The sequence below is a fragment of the Episyrphus balteatus genome, chromosome 2 (genome assembly GCF_945859705.1).
Source record: "Episyrphus balteatus chromosome 2, idEpiBalt1.1, whole genome shotgun sequence".
In the NCBI taxonomy this organism is placed as follows: domain Eukaryota; kingdom Metazoa; phylum Arthropoda; class Insecta; order Diptera; family Syrphidae; genus Episyrphus; species Episyrphus balteatus.
Genome location: NC_079135.1, coordinates 70,980,050 through 71,004,834, shown reverse-complemented (window position 1 = coordinate 71,004,834; position 24,785 = coordinate 70,980,050). Strand labels below are relative to the sequence as shown.

General features: G+C 32.3%; 1 protein-coding gene across 2 annotated transcripts in view; it reads left to right on the top strand.

The window, feature by feature from the left end:
* Positions 1 to 24,785, top strand: part of LOC129909315 (cubilin homolog) — a 33,248-nt gene that overhangs the window by 6,071 nt on the left and 2,392 nt on the right. For both annotated transcript variants that reach the window (XM_055986400.1, XM_055986399.1), the window contains exons 10-20: positions 2,732 to 2,922; positions 2,985 to 3,385; positions 3,448 to 3,578; positions 3,643 to 3,829; positions 8,655 to 9,648; positions 9,709 to 9,871; positions 14,828 to 15,174; positions 15,233 to 15,421; positions 15,545 to 16,040; positions 16,123 to 16,292; positions 20,643 to 24,767. In XM_055986400.1, coding sequence (XP_055842375.1) covers positions 2,732 to 2,922; positions 2,985 to 3,385; positions 3,448 to 3,578; positions 3,643 to 3,829; positions 8,655 to 9,648; positions 9,709 to 9,871; positions 14,828 to 15,174; positions 15,233 to 15,421; positions 15,545 to 16,040; positions 16,123 to 16,292; positions 20,643 to 24,767 — 7,394 coding nt within the window. The remainder of the gene's footprint in view (positions 1 to 2,731; positions 2,923 to 2,984; positions 3,386 to 3,447; positions 3,579 to 3,642; positions 3,830 to 8,654; positions 9,649 to 9,708; positions 9,872 to 14,827; positions 15,175 to 15,232; positions 15,422 to 15,544; positions 16,041 to 16,122; positions 16,293 to 20,642; positions 24,768 to 24,785) is intronic.

The window sequence follows — 24,785 nt, the reverse complement described above, 5'->3', positions numbered from 1 at the left end:
TTAGGAGAATATTTGAGCTCTAGGGAGATTGAAATAAGGGGTGAGTTCATAAATGCAGGACTGCAAAACAGAATTGATAATGTTGCTATAATTACGAGTGAATTTTGACTAATTTATTACTCGTTCCTAGAAACAATGACAAAAATTTCTAATAAGTTAGACAAATTATTCAACAGACAGTCCTTTACTGAATAAATGGAAGTTCTATTTTGCAGAACTACTGCAGTCCTGCATAATGAATGTGATATTTATTTTTATTAACATTTATAGAATCATTACAAAAATCATTCAAGAAATGTTTAATAATAAAACTTTAGCGTATCTTATGTAAAGTTTCAAACAACATAAAAGTCATGTCGTTATAACCACACATATACGATTTTTAAAAAAACTTCACACTTTGAATGCAGTACTCTAAGCTTTGATTTGACGCTAGTCTAATGGCTGCCCTTGAGCGAAAGAATTCTATTTTGTTTAATGTTTTATTTTTAGAAGTTCAAATTAAAGTATATTTTTTATTTAACAAGTCTCTTTTTACTTGCGGTATAGGTACTATAGGGCAAGTTTAGGATTCGTAAAAAAAATCGAACTCGAGATAACAATTTTACATGACATTACGATGATGGAGAATGCCAAAAAAGTGGGTCCGGCAATTCTGTCTGTCTGTAAGAACCTCGAGCTACAGCCTAAACTACTGGAGCTATTTTCTTCAAACTTGGTAGTTAACAGTTTTTGGTGATTCCCTAGAGGAGAAATTGAAATTTTTTTTTTTTAGGACCAAAACTAACGGTACCTGTCATGTAACGGAAATACAAAAGTTAATTTTTTTCAAAAACGGCTCTAACGATTTTGATTAAATTTTTTGTGTGTAGTAAAGCACATAGAAGCTTTCTTTGGAAATAAAAAAAATATTTTTTCTACAGTTATTAACTGTACCTGCCATATAACCGTTTTTTTTATTTATGAATTTCTCGTAAACTACAAAACAGATTTCGACCAAAATTTTTATACAGAAAAGTTTAAGCAATTATTTTTTAAAAAAATTTTTAATTTATCAAAAAACACATTTTTGGATTTTTAAAAAATATTTCAAATTTTTTTTTTTGAAAATTCAATTTTTTGAAAACGGGTCGGTGAAAAATTTTGAAATTCTGTTTTTAGGTGTAAATTAATTATTTCTTCGAAATGGCATACCAAGTTTTTTTTTGAAAAATGTTAGAAAATTTTTATATATAAAAAATTATTTTTTAAAAAAACCGCTCTAACGATTTTCGAAAATTTTTTTCTGAGAATTCCTTTTTATACAAGAAATAAAATGGCATACTTATTTTTTTGTAAAAGATCATATAAAACGGTATTTAATTATTTATAAAATCAGATTTTATTTTTTTTTTCACCACTTATGAAATTCCGTGAAAATATCAAATTTTAAATTTTCCTTTATTTTTATGAATGAAAAGCTTTAACATTAGACTAACTTTTACCATAAGAGCAAGTACGTGCGACCCCAGTCGTGCAATTTATTTCCTATAATATGCACCTATTAGATTTTATAAGCTTAAAACTGGAAAAAAGCCTGAAAACTTGAAAAAAGTTGAAAAAAGGATTTATTCACGGTAAATCTGATGTGTCACCTTATTGTATCTTAAAACAACAACTGAATGTTTAAACTTTTTGAAATTTTTTTTTAAATTTTGAGTATGAAAACAAATTTTTCAAAAGCTGTTTTTAAAACTGCTTTATTTAAACACAAAATAAAAGAAAAAGTTATTGGCTTAACAAAAAGGTAATTAAAAGGTGTAACTGTAGATTTTTAACAATTTTTTTTTTTTTCAAACTATGTAAGTCAAGTTTTTAGAAAAGTGTTCTCCTTGCATACGATGTATCATTTTTTTAATTGAAATATAAATAAGAAACTAAAACTGAATTGACAGACTTTTGAATCTCAATAATAAAAAAAAAACGAAAAAAATATTTGTAAATTATTTTTTGCGAGCTAGTTCTTACAACTAGAGGTGAAAACGGTAGTTTCAATTCTTTTTTAATTAAATATCTGAAAACTTGAATATTGAAGTTTTCAAATTCTGTTTTCATATTTTGAATAAGATCGTTTTTCGCTTACCTACCCATATACAATTTCTCAACAATCACTAATAAAATTAATAAAAATTATAATTTCTATGATAATTATAATTAATAAATATAATTGACTCTTAAATTTATTCTACTTTTAAAAATGGTTTTCAAGCAAAAAAGGTTGAAAATTTGATTTTAAATAATTTTTTTCCAAATTTTTTTTTTTGAAAATCCCCCCTCCCGGCTAAACGGAGGGCAATAGACACCCCCGTCCCATACAATTTTTTTCTTGCCTTAACTCAACCTATACGCTCTAGCTTTTTGGTACGTTCCTCCAGTATATCGTTCATCTCAATGGTTGCCAACCCAAAAACATCGTTTCATGGCTTTGGTGTTCGTAACTCTGGTTTTTCGCAACTTCGGTTTTTCGTAACTTCGGTCTTTCATAACTTCGGTCTTTCATAACTTCGGTTTTTCGTAACTTCGGTTTTTCGTAACTTTGACGCGCGTAACTCCGTCTGGTGTTCATAACTTCGTCGGTTTCCCGTTCTTGAGATTAACTTAGTTGCTAATATTTTGCTTCTTGAACTACTTTTATCCAAGTTTAAAAGCAGGATTAACTCATTCTGAAATAAAACTTTTTTTTTATTTCCAGTTTGTGAATACACCTTCGAAGACCCCACTGGCACAATAACATCTCCAAACTATCCCAGTTTATATCCTTCTGACGAAATTTGCATCTATGAAATCATTGGTGAAGCTCATCAAATAGTTTCTCTTGAATTCGAAGTCATGGATCTTGAAAGTCATGAAGGCATCGATTATTGCTGGTTTGACTATATTATTGTAAGTATTTTCACATTACAAAAGTAAATCAACCAAACTAACTCCTAATATTCCTTTTACAGATAGCTGATGGTAACAATCAAACAGCTGCTGGTCCTTATTGTGGTAAAACAATTCCTCCAAGAATTGTCACCAATACAAGTTTGCTGACATTAACGATGCGATCAGATTCAACAAACGCCGGCAAAGGATTCAAAGCTCACTATGCTCTAATTGACACCAGCAAGAATTGTGGTGGACTTTTGAGAAAATCATCGGGTATCATAAAATTACCATCGGATCAAGGACTTGGCACTTATAAAAATGACTTAACTTGTACTTGGAATATTATGGCTCCAGAAGGATATGGCGTTCAAATTACTTGGGAATCATTTAGATTGGAACAGTCAAATGATTGTCTGTATGATTACTTGGAAATCTTTGATACCGATCAAATAACATCCGAGGTTACACCAAGTCATAAGTTAGTTGATGGTTTTGAAACAAAAATGAGAATCTCAAAAACGACTTCATATTTCTTTCTAGATTCTGTGGTAGTAATTTACCACCAGCTTTAGTAAGTGCTTCGAATATAGTGACTCTCAAGTTTACTTCAGATTCTACAGACACGGAAGATGGATTTGTGGCAAGATATAGTTTTGTCGATGTTTCTTCCTGTGAGAATTTAAATTTTTAGAAGAATTACATTGTTTTATTTATAATTTTTAAATTTTATTTCAGTGTGTGGTGGCATAATCTTCTCCTCTACTGGTCAATTAAAATCTCCAAATTGGCCAAATGAATATCCAAAAGATGTTAATTGTTCGTGGACAATTTCAGTAAAACCAGGTCATCAAATTGAATTGCTTACTAAAACTTTTGATTTAGAAGACTCTGAGAACTGCACAAATGATTGGTTGGAAATAAGGTATGTAAAACTGTGTTTTTTAAGTAAACTTTCTGCCGGATTAAGGCCCCTACTAAAATCCATTGGTGGCGGTGATGGTGGGTGTCCAGACATAGTAAGAAAAATTGACAGATCAGTTTTCAGGCGTTATCAATGAAAAAAGAATTTATTTAGTGTTAATCCAATTCTGTGTTACTCTAATGGATCCTCATACAACCCTGATTTTTTTGAAAAATAATAGAAGAAAGATAAATGTTTCAAAAATTAATTAAACAACTCGTCCACTTTCTGGGAAAAAAGGAGTTTTGTTTTTTTTTAACCGACTTTCTAAAAGGGAAGGTTATCAACACGTCTGTATTTTTTTTTTATAATTCTTTTTGTATTCGAAATCTTATGCCTGCAGTTTGATCCTTTTTCAATTTCCAGTACTGAATACAGAATTCATGAGAAAACCATAAAAATGATAGAAATGATTATTTAATTTTTTGAAAACAACAAGAAATTTTTACATTGGGTTTTCTGTTTTCCCTTAAAACCCAATAAGAGCATTCAATTTTGAAAATTTTTGTTTTCAGTATTTTTTTTTTTCAAAATTTTGATTTTGAAAATTAATTTTTCAAAAACTATTCCATAAGGGCTAATTTTTTTAATATTCAGTTAGAGCTTATTCTTAGGAATAATAAAGTCGCACGTACCTGCTCTTATGGTAAAAGTTACTCTAATGATAAAGGTTTTCATTGAACAAAATAAGGTATATCATATTTTCACGGAATTTCATAAGTGAAAAAAAAATAAAATCTTGTTTTATAAATAATTAAATACCGTTTTAAATGAACTAAGTATGCCATTTTATTTCTTGTATAAAAAGAAATTTTTAGAAAAAAATTTTCGAAAATCGTTAGAGCCGTTTTTTAAAAAAATAATTTTTTATATATAAAAAATTTCTAACATTTTACAAAAAAAAAGTTAGTATGCCATTTTTAAGAAATAAATAATTTACACATAAAAAGGGAATTTCAAAATTGTTTACCAATCCGTTTCCAAAAAATTGATTTTTCAAAAAAAAATTTTGAAGTATTTTTTAAAAATTCAAAAATGTGTTTTTTGAAAAATTTAAATTTTTTTAAATAACGATAGTTTAAACGTTTCTGTAAAAAATGTTGGTCAAAATATGTTTTGTCGTTTACGAGAAATTCATAATTCAAAAAAAACATTCTATAGCAGGTACCGTTAGTAACGGTTCAAAAAATATTTTTTTTTTCCAAAGGAAGCTTTAATGTGATACACTACACACAAAAATTTTAGTCAAAATCGTTAGAGTCGTTTTTGAAAAAAATTAACTTTTCTATTTCCGTTATATGAAAGGTACCGTTAGTTTTGGTCCTAAAAAAAAAAATTCAATTTGTCCTCTAGGGAATCACCCAAAACTGTTAACTACCAAGTTTGAAGGAAATCGCTCCATTAGTTTAGGTGGTAGCTCGAAGTACACACAGACAGACAGACAGACGGACAGACAGACAGAATTGCCGGACCCACTTTTTTGGCATTCTCCATCATCGTAATGTCATGTAAAATTGTTATCTCGAGTTCGATTTTTTTTTACGAATCCTAAACTTGCCCTATAGTACCTATATCGCAAGTAAAAATACTACAACAAAAATTACAATTCTATTCAAATTGTAATTTTTGGTTTAGTATTTTTTCAGTGTACGTGGTTTAGGGTTGTTTTTTTTTTTAGTTAAAGACTCCACTTTATTTCTACCTGCCTGCACTGCGTTAAAACCATTTCATTGAAAAAAAAAAAAACACAGTACATCAGTGGCGTAGATAGGGGGGGGATCAGGGGGATATATCCCCCCCCATTGGGATCGATAATTGTGCAGTATAAACAGTCATGAATAAATAAGTTGAAGAAGCGCACTTTGAAAAAAACGCTATGGATTTCGAGTTCTTGATTAGTTTAAAGGTTATAAATATGGTTTAACAACTTTCGTTGCCATTAAGTCGGTGTTTCAAAGAGTGAATTTAGAATTGGTCCAAGCAAAGGAGCTCGCTAAAGATTTAAGGGATCAACTAAAAATTAAACGGGCAGAAGACGACTCATTTTCGAAATTTTTTTGTATATGGGAAAAATTAGCTGAAATCCTTGATATAGGCGTTAAACATAAGAGAATAGTGAAGCGACAAAAGAATCGTTCGAACCCTTCCGTTCAAAGTACAGTAAAGAATATTTTCGTGTTACTGTTTTCAATCTTTTTCTCGATTTCTATGTAATGGGCCTTGGAGAAAAATGTACAAACCATGAAAACACACTAGAAGGGTTTCCGGTTCTTTCTAAGGATTCTTCGTCTGAAATAGACAAAGCAGCTAAAAAATTTAATGAAACTGTTGAGTTTTACCAAAAACTAGACCACATAAAATAGAACAAAAACAATAAGATTTCCTTATAGTTTTCATCCAAGAAGGAAATTTATTTAAACAATCGGGATTTCCTAATTGTTTTACCGACTTCCAAAAAGGAGGAGTTATTCAATTCGTCTGTACTTTTTTTTTGTGTTTGTCACCTCATAACTTTGGACCGAGTGAACCAATTTTGATAATTCTTTTTGTAGGTATTGCAAAGCTGGTGCCTGTTCAGTACTATTAGAAAAACCATAAAACCCAGTTTTGATCCATGGAAGTCGGTTTTGTTTTTGTAATAAAAAAAATACGATCATGTACGGGATCACCTATTCCAACTTACTATAGAAATATTGGTCACAATTTTTGTTCTAGTGCCAAGTTGGAAAAAATATGAAAATTTTACAAAAAATTTTGAAAGATTTTGTACATGAAAATAATAAGAAATCTCTATGGAAAAACCTTATTAATTGTTGATATTAAAAAGGTTTCTTCATAAAACAGTTCAATAAGGAAATCTGTTGGTATTTAGGTGGTCCTGGTCATATTTTTCTCTGTGTGAAGAAATAAAAACTCAGAAAAGATATTTGATCAGAAGGACAAATAGGTACTTCCTATATGAACTCATTGAAAGCGCTCGAAAGCTGCACCGAAAAAAGTTGTCCTGGTATTTATATTTTATTAAAGATATTAGCTACACTGCTGGTTTCTACGTCAACTACCGAAAGAACTTTCTCCAATTTAAAGAGAATAAAAATAATACAAAGAAGCATTATTAAAACTTAAAAAAAATTTGCGAACTAGATCTGTCCCCCCCCTTAGCAAAAAGCTATCTACGCCACTGCAGTACATAAAATCCAAACAAATGCACTCAATATTTTATTTCAGTTATAGCGCAGAAAAAGAAAAAAATTTAATCAATAGCTATTTCTAAAAACATTTTTTGCTTTTAAAAATTTTCCAGTTCACTGAAAATGTATTATTTTCAAATAAGCAAGACGTGTTCTTGTAGGAGCTTAAACGTTCTACAAAAAATTCCTTGGCATCAAATTGATTGCTTTAACCGTTTAGAAGATATTCGTATCCAAATCACAATGCATACGTGTCATACAAAAAATATTGAAATCAGTGGGCATTGGTTTGGATACGAATATCTTCTAAACGGTTAAAGCAATCAATTTGATGCCAAGGAATTTTTTGTAGAACGTTTAAGCTATTTATGCTGAATAAAAAAAGCTTTAATTCATTAAAATCAGTTAGAAATTGTGGAAGTTATAGTTTTTTTTTTTGGGAAAGAAATTTCAATTTATTGCAACTAAACCCCAATTTTCATAATTTTTTTGCAATTTTATCAAAATTTTGAGAGTGTTGGGGCAAAACTGACTTCAGATTCGGATTTAGTATGTCAAAATACATAAAGATAGGTAGGTCCGGTCAAAAGTATTGGTACTTTTTTTTTTGGGCTTGTTTTATCATAGGCAAGAAAAAATTAACAGTATTTAAAATTTGTGTTTGAGCAACCAAAAACGATATCAAAATTTTTCAAACGTAGTTACAAAGAATAGATTTCTTCGAATCTGGTTTCAGCGACCGAAAAACATATAAACATAGTCGCACTCCTAGATCAAAACAAAAATTTTTGAGGCTCTAATATTTTTTGAGGTTATTTTGAAAACCTGACGTGATGGGGCAAAATGGACTTCGGATTCGGTTTCAGCGACCCTAAAAACCTATGGATGCCACTAAAAATAGAGCAAAACACAATATAGAGAGTTACTATCCCTTTTAAAAAGTTTGAGATAGTCATCGGAAAAAACACGTTGTTTTAAAAACTGTCCATTTTTCGACTTTCTGCCTACATCGACTTTTGATCAAGGGCTTCAAGAGAACAACATACTAAGATTTCAGACAATTTCACCGAGGGCCACTTCCCATACAAAATGTGCGGGGTCCTTTTGAGGGTCTACGAAAAATTTCAAGTGCCGAAATATGATGTACTCAGTAATACCTACAACCTCTGGTAGGTCGTTTCCAAAGTAATTGACATAATTTTTATTTTGTAACACAGTTTTATCGGTTTCTAAAATGAAAAAAGGTTTTTATTGTATCTTTTGAAAAAATAGTGGAATAAAGAATTAAAAAAAGTTGGGCTAACGTTGGGCTAACGAATCACAGTGCAAAACCAACAATTTTTACACAAAAAAAAATTTTTTTACTATCTATAATTTTAGAACTAAGGGTGGGCTAGCGAAAAAAAATCTTGGGCTATCCTGGGCTAACCTTGGGCAATCGAATCAGGCAGGTTTGAAAAAAAAAATAGCATTTGGGGGTGCCAACTTCACATAGCCCTCGACCAAGTACAGAAGACAGAGTTAACTTTTGCCAAATTTGTTTCCTTTATATCCCACTATTACAGTTCAAAGCTTATCTTCTTTTACTTTTACAGAAATGGTGGCTCTGCTTCATCCCCCATAATTGGTACATATTGTGGGCAAACCATCCCGAGTCGCATTCCATCGTTCACCCATCAAATCTATTTAACGTTCAAATCAAATTCTCAAATCGTCAGAAGTGGATTCCGTCTGCAGTGGCAAATAGTTTCATTGGGTTGCGGAGGTGTCTTAGCTTCTGATCATGGTTCCGTTGCATCACCATTCTACCCACAAAACTATGGCAACGATGTACAATGTGAGTGGAGAATAAGTGTCAGCAAGGGTTCAACAATTTCCCTGGTAATCGAAGATCTTTCTCTGGAATCTCTTCTATCTTGTTCATTTGATTTTGTCGAAATTTTTGATGGCCCTACAGCAGAAAAAAGAAAAATCGGAAGATATTGCGAAAAAACCGAAAACACTCCGATGAGCATAGAAACAACCTCTAGCGATGCTTTGATAAGATTCCAAACTGATAGTTCAAATTCAGATCGTGGATTTTATATAAGTTATTCATCGGATTGTAATAGAATTCTGAATGCAACGCATGGATCAATTGAGAGTCCCAATTTTGGAGATAAAAATCCGAACAAAGTAAATTGCACTTGGATTATTCAAGCACCTCCAGGAAATCCAATATCTATGGAGTTTGCAATTGTTGGCAAAAAAGATACTTCAACAAAACAAGATTATATCTACGTCATAGATGGAAATAATACAGTAATTCGATTGAACGAAGCAAAACGTTTGGAATCGAATTCGTCGCAAGTCCAAATTGTACTCAACAGTACTTCGATTTACTTCAGTATGGAATATGCAATGCGAGGATGCATTGCTAATTTCCATCGACCAACTGGAGAATTCACTTCGCCAGGTTATCCAAATCCGTATACAAAGAATACTGGGTGCCGTTGGCAGATAGAGACAACAATAGGCAAAGCTATTGAATTGGTAATTGAAGAAATTGACCTAGAAGTTTCAACTAATTGTACAAAAGATCACATTGAGGTTAGTTTTGAATTTTTTGAATAGTAAAACAAAATTTCACTATCAATTTTTCCAAAACAGATTTGGAATACGGCCCAGATGAGTCATTCTATTGGAAAGTTTTGCGGAAAAAGAAACAATATTACTATAACAAGCTCAGGCCCATCGTTGTATGTGCAATTCATCAGCGATAATTATGTAAATGGAAGAGGCTTTAAGGCAAAGTACAAAACTATTGACTCAAGTAAGTATAATATTTTAGCGAGAAGATGGTACAAAACTCAAAGAACTTTAGGGGCCTATTTTAGAGCTTACTACATCAATTATATAAAATATCAGCGACCTCAAATTCAGTAGTGCTATTGTCTAAATAGTGAAAACGTTGTAAAAAGTGCTTCGAGGAATAATTGAAGAGAGATTTTTAGAGAATGTTCCTTTATTTAGTCATGTTATATGTCCCATACCGCAATATGGTTCTGGATCTGGATCCCTAAGAGGTGCTGTGGTGCCTGCCTGCCTTTGCTATGGAATCTTTTACTCCAACATGTTCATGAGACCCAGTAGAGTGTTATGTTATTTACCTAATATAGTTCGATTAGCTTCCTCAAACAATTGGTCCCAAAAAGCCAATGATTCGATGATGTTTAATTTGTCATCAACACCATAAATAAAATGAATCATTGGCTTTTTGGGACCAATTGCAGATTTTACTGTCTCTTCGAAAAATACACCCTTTCACCAATTTTTTTTTTTTTATGAAAACTCTTTATTCTTGCTTTCTATACCAATATCAATGTTTTTACCAAATTTCATAAGGGTGACCCATCATTTTTGTTTTCACTCAAAAAAACACCCTTTTAACCATGATATTTTTATAGACACTTAAGATTCTTGTTTCTTATCTTAAAAGTAGCATAATTGCTAAATGTCAATAGGGTACCACTAATATTACTCTAGTATTACACACTTTTTCAAATAAACCCATTTTTTCTTTACTTCTAAAAAAAAACACCCTTTCACATTAAAAAAAAACTTATAGAATTACATTTATTCGTAGTTCCCATGGGAAACAGAACATATTTAATGAATTTGGCAAGAGTACCATTTATACCTGTGACTTTATCGGACTTATCGCGGATTTTTCCCTATTTCCCAAAAAAAAACACCCTTTAACCTAAAATATTTGTATAGACTGTTCGGGTTCTTGGTTTCTGCTATAAATGAAACATTTTTACCAATTTTCATTGGTGTAACAATTTTTTCCTAGTTTTTGTGGTACTAATTCCGAATTTCATCATTTCTTTAAAAAAAAAAAAAAACACCCTTTCACTCAAGATAATTTTGTACACTTTATAGATTCTTAATTCTTATACCAACCAAAACATTTACACCAAGTTTTAAAAATTAATAAAATTTAAGTCAGCTGTTATGATACATTCCTCACACACAACTTTAACCCACCAAAAAAAGAACTTAATGAATCCTTTGTCCCTGCTTTATCTTAAACCTTCATCCCGAATTTTATCAGTGTAGCATGTTTTTCACATGGGTTTCGATTATATTTTACTTGTTGAAGTCAAAAAACAAGCACTCTTGTTTTTAATCGGCAATAACTTTTCTTAGAGCAATCGTTTTGACTTTATTTTTATGCCATTAGATTCAGCATCAAAAAATACCTTGAAAACATGTGTCATATGATGATATTCGACAAACAATTTTTTTCAGTAGGGTCAATGTGGGTAAATGTAAACAGGGGTAAATGAGAACATGGCTCATAACAAGCTTCAGTTAAATCTCTTTGACGCAAACATAAGTACAAATCGCGGACGCATGTATCTTTTAACTTATACTTCAAACTCATTGCTGTCAAGAGAGAATTCATTCGACGAGCGTATTTTCCGTGAAAGATAATTTTTTAAAGTGTCAAACAAGTCGTTAGTCTTTCAGAAATATTAAAAATTTATGCAGATTCAATTAAGTCAGTACAATTTGCAAATACTTTTTAGTTTCGAATTTTGATGTAGATTCTATGTGAAACAAACAAATTTTAAAATACAGGACATTTATGTCGATTTGCATGTGTTTACATTTACCCCAGAATATTTTTCATGGTGGGAAAATGTAAACAACGTATTCTGGGAGTAAATGTAAACATATATTTTTGCTGAAATTATTGGTTTTAATAAAAATAAAGTAGTTTTAGTCAATTACTATTGCTAAAGTGCCACGGAGTCACACTTTAAAGTAGCCAACACATCGTTTTCAGTGAATGATGTTGCAAAATCGGTCATTGACGTAAAAAAAATAAAAATATGACGTTCAGAGCTGCTCAGGATGCATATTGGGTGCCTATATAAAGAATCAAAGGAAGAAAACAAAAACTTTTATTGGAATTGGAAAAAGTTTTTTTCAAATACCTTCTTGAACGTTTTTCAAGTCGTTATCCATATGATAAAGAGGAAATTCTCAATTTTAAACCACTGTTTACATTTACCCCAAATTTGTAAAAAAACACAAACATGGAGGGGTATTTGTAAACATGCCATATTTGACAGCAATTTAAACAATTTGGTTAATATTTGTTTATATTTATAAAAAAGAATTGCCATCATTTCATATTTGCATTTGAAGATACCTGTCAAGTTGTTCCGTAAAATCATATTAAAATCTAAAGTCAAAAGAAAAAAAAGACATGAAATTGTTTACATTTACCCACATTGACCCTATATTTTTTACCTTCACCCCCAATTTTTTTAAAGACTTTTTTTGTACTTGGTTCTTATCCCAAAAGCAAACTTTTTGCCAAGTTTCATGACTGTAATAATTTTTTTCTTTTTTTTTAATGCCTATTTTACCTGTACTTAAAGGATAGAAGTTTATTGCTTTAAGTACGGTCTGGCGATGTGACATGATGGCAATTATTTATATTTTTGTATTTTCTTTCGGTATATCGTTCTGTAAAATTTTTTTAAACGTTTATTTTCGCTTGAAATATGCTAGGAAACTGCACAATTCTAGTTCTACCTAGGCCAAAATAATCCTGCTCCAGTTCAATGAACAGTACTCGATCCATAAGTGTACCACTTGATTGCGTTTGCATTGAGAGGATAAGTTCGTCACTTAAACACTCTGCTTTGCTTCAAAACTTAGTTTGAAATGTTTCCTCTAAATGTTATTTCTTGATCATTCCTTGGGAAGTTTTTAACTGTATCGAGTCCCTGTCTCTGAGAATTGGTATAATTTTCCTAATGAATGTGCAAACAGTTCAAAGTAAAAACTTCCCTATTCCGCAAATTAAGAATTACCAAGAGCCGTAGATATTAATGATTATAAATATGCCAGAAAATGGTAGCCTATACTTTTTCTTTTAATCCATTTGAATTCCATTGATTTCAACTGAATTTGGATCTTCTAAATTTTTGACGAAATCAATTGTCAACTTCTCGACATTAATCGTTTCCAAAGCAGCAACTACTATCTCGAATGATGGAAGCAATGCGGCCAGTGGAAAATATTATCTCCATTCACTTGAATTCGCGCCTTTAAATCACAGATCCCAAACCAACTTTATTTCTGAGTAGGTACTTAAGGGTTAGTACGATTTCCACAAAAAAAAAAACTGTGAAGCAATATTTTTCTTGTCGAAAGTACGTTGGAGGCCTTCTCTTGTATTACTATCACCACTTTGATTTTTTTTTTATTACTTATTTTATTTTTGTTCTGCATTTAGAGTCTTCTTCAGGTCCTTACATACAAATTCCTTAAGATAATTTTCCTCGAACAACGCCATTAGAAGATTTTTTGCAATTGTTGAATCACGTTTTATTAAGCAATTGAACTTTATATTTTATCTCTCTACCATACCTGGGTCCATAACCTACTCAGCCCCATCGTGATCTCCACTTGGTAAAGTTGCCTATTTTCGGCCGTCTCCAGTTTCCGTTCACCTTTCGTTGGGTTTATTCCAAAATTTTGCACTTATGCTGTTCTCTTATATGTTAGAACAGCATACGAATGAAAATTTGGAATAAACCTCTTTGAAATCACTAGTTATAACGATTTTCCGAAATGTGGCCGGAAACTGGAGACGGCCGTAAATAGGCAACTCTACCATACCTGAAATATTTTTGTGCGCCCGAAAATTTTAAAAGCAAGTGCGAGTTTCAGCCGAAGCGAGCTAACTTTTTCCGTTAAACATTATTCTTGAGCAGAGAGCTGTCGATTGCCTCGCATATTTTCTTATAGGCCATTATGTCGGAAAAAACGGCTTAGAAATGCAAAATGACCGAGAAAGCTAAATTTTAGTCGTAAATTTTTGACTTTTTTTTTATCGATATCTCGAAAACGATTCATGATACGCAAAAAATGTGTATGCATGAATTGTAGAACATGGTAAAAGCTACAAAAAAGCTCCTTGTAAAATTTTCGTATCTCGAAGGATAGCCGAGTTATTGTCAAAAAAGTTTTTGCGGAAAAAGCTCATAGGAAATCTTGGTCGAAAACTTCAAGTTAAGCTTTTTTAAGCACCCCATACAACATATCCAAAATTAAGCTTTCTCGGTCATTTTGCATTTCCAAATGTATATATAATGACTGGACTATTAATAAAGATCAAAATGAAATTAAATTTTTCCGGGTGGAATCTTGTTCACGTGAAACTCACAATAGGGATCATTAAATTTCTTCTCATTTTCAAGTAAAACAATAATAGCCCTTTTTTTTACAGCTCATGGCTACTCTTTTTTAAAACAAATGCAAACAAAATTGAAAATGAGTTGTTACTGATCATTAGAAAAAAACATGGTTAATATAAGAGATTTAATTTTAATAATGTATTAAGTAATTTTAAAAAGAAAATTATTGACAACAAAAATTATTTAATTGATTCTATAACCCAAAGCTTGACAAAAATATATAGTCCTTAAACAATGTATAGTATATAAGTACATTAGGGTGGCCCTTATTTTGGACATATGCAGTTGGATAGCCGCCATCCGGTTGGAAATACTGAGAAAAATTTTCTTAGATTTTTATTTGACTCCTTTCCTCTTCCGGATTGAACGTGATTTCTTTTGATTAATTTTGGCAAAAAGCAATATAAGGACCACCTTAATATACCTACATATCTGCTTATTTTTAATAGCACTAACAAAGATCATAAAATAAATCTCATCTCTTTTGGTTGATATTTTTTTTTTAGAATGTGGCGGAAATTTCGTACTAAGCAATGGAGTTATTAGTTCACCCAATTATCCACACAACTACGATTCAAATTTGCATTGTGAATGGTATGTTGAGGTTTCTCAACATAGCACAATGACATTAACACTCGAAGAACTCGATCTTGAGGACAGCTATGAGTGTAGTATGGATGCCTTGAAAATATACCACAGTAAAGAAATTGAAGGCAATCAACCATGGAAAAATTTGTGTGGTGAAGAGTTGCCCAAGGATAATACATTCCAAACAACTTCAAATTCAGCTTTGATTGTATTCGATACGGATGCTGATACAGAATTCAAAGGATTTAAAATTTCATTTAAAGAAGTAAATAGTTAAATTTGGCCAAAATCACAATTTATTATTTTGTAATGTATTATTGTAGAATTGTGGCAAACGTATAGTTGTTAATGATACTGGACGCATTCGTTTGGAAAGATCTGATCAAAAAGAATGCCTTTGGGTATTTGTAGCTGAAGATGAAACTAAACATGTGACTTTAACAACTACCCATGTCCGACTTAGACCATGGTTAACGATCCTCAATATAACCGATGATTGCGATGGTGTTTTGGTTAGTATTGCATTTGAAAAAAAACTTAGAAAAACCAAATTTTGTGATCAAGATTAACTCAAAAATGGGCTTTCGTAGATAAAGTGTACCACTCATTTCATATTTATTAATTTTTTTAAATAGATATACGATGGTGACTTTTCCAACACAACTTCGATTAATCCTAAACAAAAATTCTGTTACAAACATCCACCAGCCGTGACTTCCCTCGGACATGCTTTGACAATGAAGATTGAAACAGAATTCGTTTTCGAATTAGAAGTTTATTACTCAATTATGGATAATAATTGTGGTGGCAGTTTTGATTCTCTCCATGGAACATTTGCATCTCCTTCATATCCGAATTCCTATCCAATTAATATCGAATGTATTTGGGAAATAAAAGCTTCGGTGGGCAATTGGTTAAGTCTTAAAATTCAACAAATGGACATCGAAAATAGTCAGGATTGTAATTCAGATTATCTAGAAGTTAGAGAGGGAAGCAGTATTGGTCGACTTGTTGGTGTTTTTTGTGGTGATGATATACCGAATCCATTACTTGGATTTGAATCGCTTTGGATTAAGTTCAGGAGTGACAATGATAATGTAAGGAAAGGATTTCTTGCTGATTATAGTTATGGTAAGAACATGGAATAGAAATTTAAAATGATTGTGAATTAAGTTTTTCATTTAATTTTGAAAAATTTAAATTTGAAAAATAGCTCTTAATAACGAACTAAATGGAATGGAAGGTATCATAGAGTCACCAAGATATCCCTCGTTTATGGTGTCGTTATCACATTATAGTTGGAGAATATCAGTGCCGCGGGGCAATTTGATTATGCTCACGGTGGACTACATGTATAGATTACAAAGTCAGAGAAATATAAAGGTAAGATAAGATATAGCAATTATTTGTACCTACATATTTGTGAAATCAAAATATTTTTGGGTAGTTCAAAAACAATATTACATTTAAACAGTTTTCTTTCTAAGAGCTCCTTACACTTCATAACAGCGAATAATCTGTACATTGAACAATTTAGAGACTTGTTTTATGTTATTTAACTTTATTTTTTCGTGGACTATCAGTTATAAGCAGAATTGTTTAGATTCAAAAATGTATCATACTTACGGTGACCATCCGTCCCGGTTTACCCGGGACAGTTCCGTATATCTACAGCTTGTCCCGGGTTTTTATTTAGGAAAACCGGGACGTATAAGTGCCCCCTATTTTGTTATTTGTCCCGTGATTGTCACGTATTTTCAAATTTTCTGATTTTTGTATTCAAAATTTTAAATACCTACTTTGTACGGAAAAAAAGAAAACAGTGGTTGAAAATTAAAAGTTTTTCTAATTTTTCGGATAAAATTATTAAGCCTAATACGCTGCTGAAGCAAAACGAAAATTTGTATATGTCTCCAAAGTCAAAAAACTCTTTTGGATCAAGAAAATTTACCAGGACAATAAAATGTCTGTGACAAACGATTGAATACGCTCCAAATATTCTAGCACGGGTAAGAATTTCGTTGGTTAGGCTGCGTAATGTGTAACGAAAAGCAAAATTTTCGTTTATGATTTAGTTGAGTTGGTTTTGTAAAAAAAGGTTGAAAAGAAGAGTAAAGAACTTAGCTAAATTTCAAAACTTTTAAGTATGTTAAAAGTTGAATTAAAGATTATAAAATTTCAAATCATTTAAAATAAAATTTAAATGTTAGAAAACAGATGATTTTTAAAACATATTTTTTTTTCAACCGTTTTTTTGATTTCTGATTTCGTAAACATCTTAAATGATTTCAACGAAAATGCTCCTATAAAATAGTTTAAGAAATTCGATATTAAAATAAGGAAACATTATGAAAACTCATTTTAAAAAAATTCAATTGAAAAATCAATATTTTCAAAAAGATCAAATGAATTTCTATCTGTCCCAGGTTTCGCTTCTAGAAATATGGTCACCGTAATCATATTATACTATTTTTATTTAGAGCTTCCCCGATCGTTTGCTCTAAATCTGAAATCCTCAATTTTAAATCTAGACAATAAAATATCATGAGTTATATTGAGCAAACCAAATTATTCTAATAATGAGGACATTAAGAACCAAAAAATAGGGGTAATAACACTGTGTTACAAAAATCAGGGGTGCTTTCATAATTGCATGGTTGCTTTGTTTAGGTACATGCGGTCATTTGCGATCAGACTAATGTCAGAAAAACTATTTGCGCATGTATTTTACTTTGAATTTATGAACACTTTTTCTGATTTGGGTCTTTTGTCAAAAGTTTGAAGTTTCAATTCAGCCTCTTCTTCAAAATAAACCAATTCAATCCTTTAAGAAAAAAATCTTTTTTTTTTACATTTCAAATGTTTACAAATTTATTATATGCAAGAAATTCAAGGCTATTTTTGTTATTTTGACTTGAATTTTGAATTTCCATTCAAAATTTTGATAGAATTGAGAAATAAAGGAAAGCTGTATTGTTTTTTACGTCATGTTCCTTCTTTCTTCAAGTTTAAATTCATTGCGCATGGGAATTTTTTCATTTGCACATTTGCGCTGCAAATATTTGCGTTTTACATTTATGAACACCTGACATTTCTCATTTGCATTAATGAAAGCTTTGCATTCGTCAGACTTGCGCAACCATGCATTTATGAAAGCACCCCAGGTTTTAAAATATACGCGGACATAGACCTATCACGTTTTGTAGAGCTAGTCGCACTGATTACGAAACGGTATTTAAAAAGTCCCTAACACCACCAAAATCTGGAGTTAGGGACAAAAAACGGTTTTTTGGACCTTCAACCATTGAAAAAATTCTAGCTTCGTCAAATTTTTACCCGTTTTTGATTTTTTTCTAGTTTCTGATAGAAGATAATTATACCTTTTCAAAAATGTATAAAACATGTGATTCAGTTAAACCACCTAGAATTAATTAGCTGTCAAAGTTCAAAAATTCCATTTTTTGTCATTTTCCCAACTTCGACATCAATTTAAAGTATATGTTTTCAAAACAACATGCTGTTTTAAAAATATATTCTTAAATAATATTCATTTCCAAATAAAACGAGGTATTTTTTATGAAAATCAGTTCAAAAATGGCTTAGAAAAAAAATTTTACGATTTCAACCCAGGCACAGAAATTCGAACGTTTGGGCATCGACCAAAAATGTTATTTTGGCACGTAGTACTATAACTTGGGCGCCAGGATTTGAAAACGGTTTTTTTGTAGAGGAGTTCAATACAAAAATTTCTTACTATGGGAGGGGGGTCTATCTACCCCTCCCCTTTAGAAGGGAGGGGTAATTTTCTAAAAAAAAATATATATTTTGAGTGTTACACAGCGTAATTAATTTCGTCAATCACACCGGCACCTAGAATTATTTAAACTACTAAATAGAGCGCTCTTAGGTATTTGACTTTTTGTTTGGAACCCCAAAACGTTCACTTCCGTAAGTGCACGAGTCAATAAAACGTTCATCACTATAAAAAATTAATCATGCATTCGTCTTTAAAGAGTACAGACCATAGAGTTCATAGTCCAGTGCGAATGCTCACTAGCGTACCTTAAAGGGGGAAATCCCTCTGGAATTTTTTATTTTTGCATACTTTTTTTGCCTAAAAATTCATTTATCAATCGAAGAAACTATTTTCAGTGGTCTAAGCCTTAAATGAAGCCTCAAAATGAACTTCCGAAACCCATTGGCTCCGAACATACAACAGTACGAAAATTAAAATTTTAAACGCTCTTTTCTCGAAACGCGTTTTTTTTCCAAAAGTATTTTTGCAAAAAGTATTTTTTTTTTAACAATTTGTTTATAAAAAAACATTGTGTTTTTTTCGTTTCTTTTTGTCTCCAATTTTTATTTAACACTTTAAAGCTGTCTTCCAGAGGGATTTCCCCCCTTAATCGAGCTGCCCGATGAGCCACTATAAGTTTCGGCTGAATAACACGCACTCTAGAACGTTGGTCATCTTGGAGTATATTACGGATAGTTTGACACACCGATACGATTTGCAACAGCCCTTCGCGAAATCCCATGCTTAAGTAGATTTACCGCTCTTATTGCGTTTTCAGTATACATATCGTCTTGAGAACTAAGCATTTTAATAACGGGTTATCACGCCAGAAAAATAGGTGGGCAATATTTTGTTTTTGAGTAGTTTATTTTGGTGCCTTGAATCCGAGGTCCCTGATTTTGAGTAATATGTACATAACCCAAGAAAAATGTGATCAGAAAAACACATTTTATTTTTTTTTGTGCTGGTGGGCACACACAAAAAACAAATTTGACCAGACCAGTGTTTTTGATTTGCTGAATCCGAATCCAAGGTCCGTTTGGCATAGTTAGGTGCTAATTTTAAGAAATGTACAAAATACTACATAAAAGCCTAACTTTATAGATTTTTACACTTTTCTCCAAACCAGGATGTGTTGAGGCCTAACCTAGATCCCAGGTGGATTTAGTGTGTTGAACACGCCATTTTTTGTCTTTTGTGTGCCGTACACATAATCATCAAAACAGAAAATAAATAATACAAAAATGTTAACTCGCTCGCGCTATCATCTTCTACATAGAAAGCTTCAGAACAGAAAATTCTCCTTGAACAAGAAAAGAAACAGTTCTAGAAAACTTCAGAACAGAAAAGACTCCTTGAACAATAAAAAGCTGTTCTGTTCGGAACAGTCCCCAACAACGTCATTGAATAGATACACTATAATACATATTTTAACTTTATTGCAAAACATTCATTAACATTGCATTCGTTTAAATATCTTATTTTCATTGGGTCACTGTGACGTATACGTAACATTTTTTTTTCCAATTGTTTAAAATCAATTATAATTATTTATTTAAGTCTGTTTCTGCTTAAGGTTATCCTTCCAGAAAGATCTCGAGATTATTTCACAAGCTCTATTGCTCTATTCTTGCAAGCTCTATTGGAAGACGTTAGGTGCCTTAATTGCGGAGAGCTAAAATGAAGAAGTTTCATATTGAGCAAGTGTTAGATGTAATATTTAATTGTGTTGAAGAGCAATCGCAACTGTTCTATGCTCAGTAGAAGCAGAGTGCTTAAAAGATGCTATTGCAATAGCAGCCTCAGTTGTAGTCCGGAGTAATTTTTTAGATAAAACCTAAATAAATTTTAGATAAAACCTAAATACTTATTTCTAATGGCAGTTTTACCTTTTTAAGGGAAAAAATTTTGTATATGCAATTTGTTTTTTTTTTTAGTTTTTCAATGGTTATGATGATCAAGCTGAACCTATACTACTTGGCGAATCCAATATAATCAGATCCGACACTAATTACCTGTACATTAAAAGTCATTCTGGAATCTTCCGACTCCACTGGTACAGAGTTAGTAAAGAATTTATGGCTACTAACAAAACGACAATTGAAGACCCACTTTCCTGTGCCAATACAATCCTCAATATTGGTTCTGTATCAACTATCTTCCAATCACCCGGATATCCCGAAGGCTATGAATCAAATCTCAATTGCAATTGGACACTAGTTCCAATAGATCCTGGAAGTCATGCTGTTGTCTCATTCCAAAAGATCGAACTTGAAGACCAAGCAGACTGCTTGGCTGACAGTGTCATCATCTATTCTAGCACTGACATGACCAACTGGAATGAGTTGCGAAAAACCTGTAAAATGAAGTCAGACTCTGTTCTACAAGTGTCTGGTGATAAATTTTTAAGAGTACAATTTTTGACCGATTTCGGAGTCAATAAAACTGGTTTCACAGCGACAGCTTCATCGATGTGTGGATCAACTTTAACTGAACCCACAGGAATAATCAATGCTACCAAATATGGAACCTTTGTTGGTGGTCTTCAATCGCCTTGTGTTTGGAAAATACAAGTTAAAACGGGACGTCGCATTAAAATCACATTCCTCGAATTAGAATTCAAATCAAGAACGGATGGAAATGCTCTTTGTCAAAATTATATTCTCCTTAAAAATGGTATTTCTGAACACTCCCCAAATCTTGGCACTGGAAAGTATTGTGAAAGTAATATTCCAGATATTCCAATAACATCATCAAATGCTGCTTATGTCAAATTGAATATCGAGAGAATATCATCGGATCCTTCGAGAATAAGTTTCAAATATGAAGAGATCATGAATGAATGCATGAAAAATATTGAACTAAATGACAATCAAAGATGGGTAATTGTCAATTCGGAAAATTATCCCAACATTCCACATCCACATACGATGTGTGTCTGGAATATAAAAGCTCCAATTCATCGTCTTTTAGCAGTTGACTTTGTTGATTCGTTTAATTTGAAACAATCGGAATTTTGTGATTCTGAATATGTTGAACTAAATGACGGATCTACCCAACTGTCACCTGTCATCGGTCGGTTTTGTGGAAAATCAACACCAGATACTCAATATTCTAGTGGAAATAGATTACGAATAACATTTTTCACTGATATCGCTGAACCTAGCACTGGATTTAAGGTGAATGTTTCACTTGGTGTGTGTGGCGGCACCTACCGGCAACGAAATGGAACTATATCAATTCCGAAACTCATGAGCTATCATGTGACAGATAAAAATTTCTCCTGTGACTATATGATATCTATACCATATAGCTTTTCTGTCAATTTGACATTAGATAGTATGAATTTCCCTTGGTCAGATAACTGTTCCGAAGTAAATCATTTAATTGTGACTCCTATTTATGACGAGGAGGCAGAGGAAACCGCATCAGAACCGATTATTATGTGTGGAGAATCAAGTGCGAAAACTTACATTTTCGATACAAACAATGTTCGAATAAGTTATCGAATAGTTAGCAATGAATTTAATAATGATGCCTTTAGTTTTAGCTATCTGTCACTTGGTAACCGATGTGATCATTTGATTGAATCCGAATCGGGTGTATTAAAGTCTCCCGGCTATATCTACCTTATGACAGTTCCAATGCGATGCAAATGGAAAATAAAAGTTCCCAAGGGTCGGAGAGTTAAAGTCGATTTCTTGGATTACCAAATTGACAGCATGATTGTGACAAACTCAACAAATCCGAATAATCTTCGATTCCCCGGTTGGCTGTCAGTGTTTAATGACTTTGACTCAAAATCAATAATTGCACGATATTCAAGCAGATCTCCACCTCCACCGGTTATTTATTCCACTGATAATTTAATGAGTTTTGTAAGCATCGAAGTACCCAAAGCTAGAAAAGAAGGCTTCAAAATACGATTTTCATCTGATGAGGAGAGTTTGTACTGTAATGAAAATTTCGATCAGACTCGAGGTGATATTCACTTTAGAACATCACAAAACATAAGTATCTTCTGCCGTTATAATATCGATCTTAATCCATATGAAACGTTCGCACTAACTGTCAACGATATTAAGATAAACACTGCCATCTTGCGGGAATATTTTAACTGCCTGCGAAATAGTCCTTTGACTGTACAAGATATGTCAGAGACTCAAAAAATGCAATGGTTTTGTGGAAATCGTAACGATAGCACAATTCGTCTGCCATATCCGATTATGTTTGACATTTCAAGTAACATTTATAACAATCTAACGTCATTAGATTTGACATTTGCTCGTCACAAATGTGGCGGAGTTTATACAATTGGCAACCAGTTTCAGTTGAATGAACCTGTAGTTTCGACTTCGAATTATGGTGTAATGGATTGTGCATGGAGAGTTCTACCCAATCCAGGTGATGTGGATCAATTCGAAATATCGCTGAGTGTAGACTTCAAATTGAAATGTGACGAAGAATATTTGATGTTATTCTCCGATTCGAAAGTTAACTCTCCACATTTGGGAAGGTTTTGCAATCAAGCAACTGTGTCAAATGTTGTTTCGATAAAGAGTCTTTTCATTGAGTATCATACGTCAAACTATCAAAATGCATCGAAATTCAATTTGACAGCTGTACCTGGAACCGGATGTGGTGGAGAGTTGTCATATCCTTTCCGATTAATCGACTTCCGTAAGCAATATCAAAACAATGTTGAATGTATTTGGACAGTAAACGTCAAAAAGGAATATCACATTGCTGTACTGTTTAGTGGACGATTCTTTATTGAATCTAGTCCTAATTGTACAAAAGATTATTTGCTGATTCAAGAGGAAGCTGGTGGTGAGTGGAGAGATATTCAGAGAATATGCGGTCGTGAGCCACCGCCATTTGTCAATATAACTACAAATGTCATGCGTTTAATATTCCGTTCAGATGAAAGTGGATTGGGTGATGGATTTACAGTAAATTTCACACGTAATTGTGGAGGAATTTTCTATGCTAGCAAGGATTTGCAACAGCTATCAAGTCCAAACTATCCATTGGCATATGATTCGAATTCATATTGCAATTACACCATTTATCCATCAGAGCCGGACAAGAATTTCTTAATTCAGTTCAAAGACTTTTTATTGGAGACTTCGCCAGTTGATGGATGTTTATATGACAAATTGACAGTTTATGTTGACTCAAATGAACCAGCTGTATTATGTGGTTCAAAGGACAACCTTGAGTTCCGTTCGAATAAACCCATCACCTTGGTGTTCAAATCGGATGGAACATTCAATCGGAAAGGTTTCTCACTCGAATTTGGAGAACAAACTTGTGGTGGTAAAATAACAACAAATAGTGTTATTGCAACACCAAAACAAAGAAGTGACAATAAATATCCATCAAATGCAGTGTGTCTTTGGAATATAACAGCACCTGTAGATAAGAAAATTGTTGTCAAGTTCGAAAAATTCGAATTTGAAGGATCTTATGCATGTACTTATGATTATGTTGAAGTTTTCTCTGGCAAACTATTGGTTGAAGATCAGAGACTTGCAAAATTATGTGGCAATTTGACAGGAGTGCTGCCACATCTGTCAATCAAATCAAATATGGCGATGATTCAAAGTGTATCGGATCAGAGTGAACCATCAGTAGGATTTGAAGCAATAATTACTTTTGTTAAAAAATGTGATATGAATGTTACTTTGAGGGACACGAAAGAAACTGTTTATACACTTGATACATTTGCAAATGGATATGAAAACAATTTGAATTGTGAGATCTTGTTTACAACAGAACCAGGTCATCAGTTATTGTTGGAATTCAGTAGTTTTCATACTGAAGAGTCCACAAATTGTGATCGGGATTATGTTAGGGTTCTTGATGGAGCTGGGCCATTTGCTGATGAGATTGGAAAGTTTTGCGGTCATATTGTTCCTAATGCTGTGGTATCTTCAAGGTCCAGCATGTTTGTTAATTTTGTAACAGATTCAGCTGACACAAGTACGGGATTTATGGCAACTGTCAAAGTGATGCCACTTGCTTGTGGGGCTCATGAATTGTTCTTACATCCAAATGAGGTATTTATCGAGTTGATT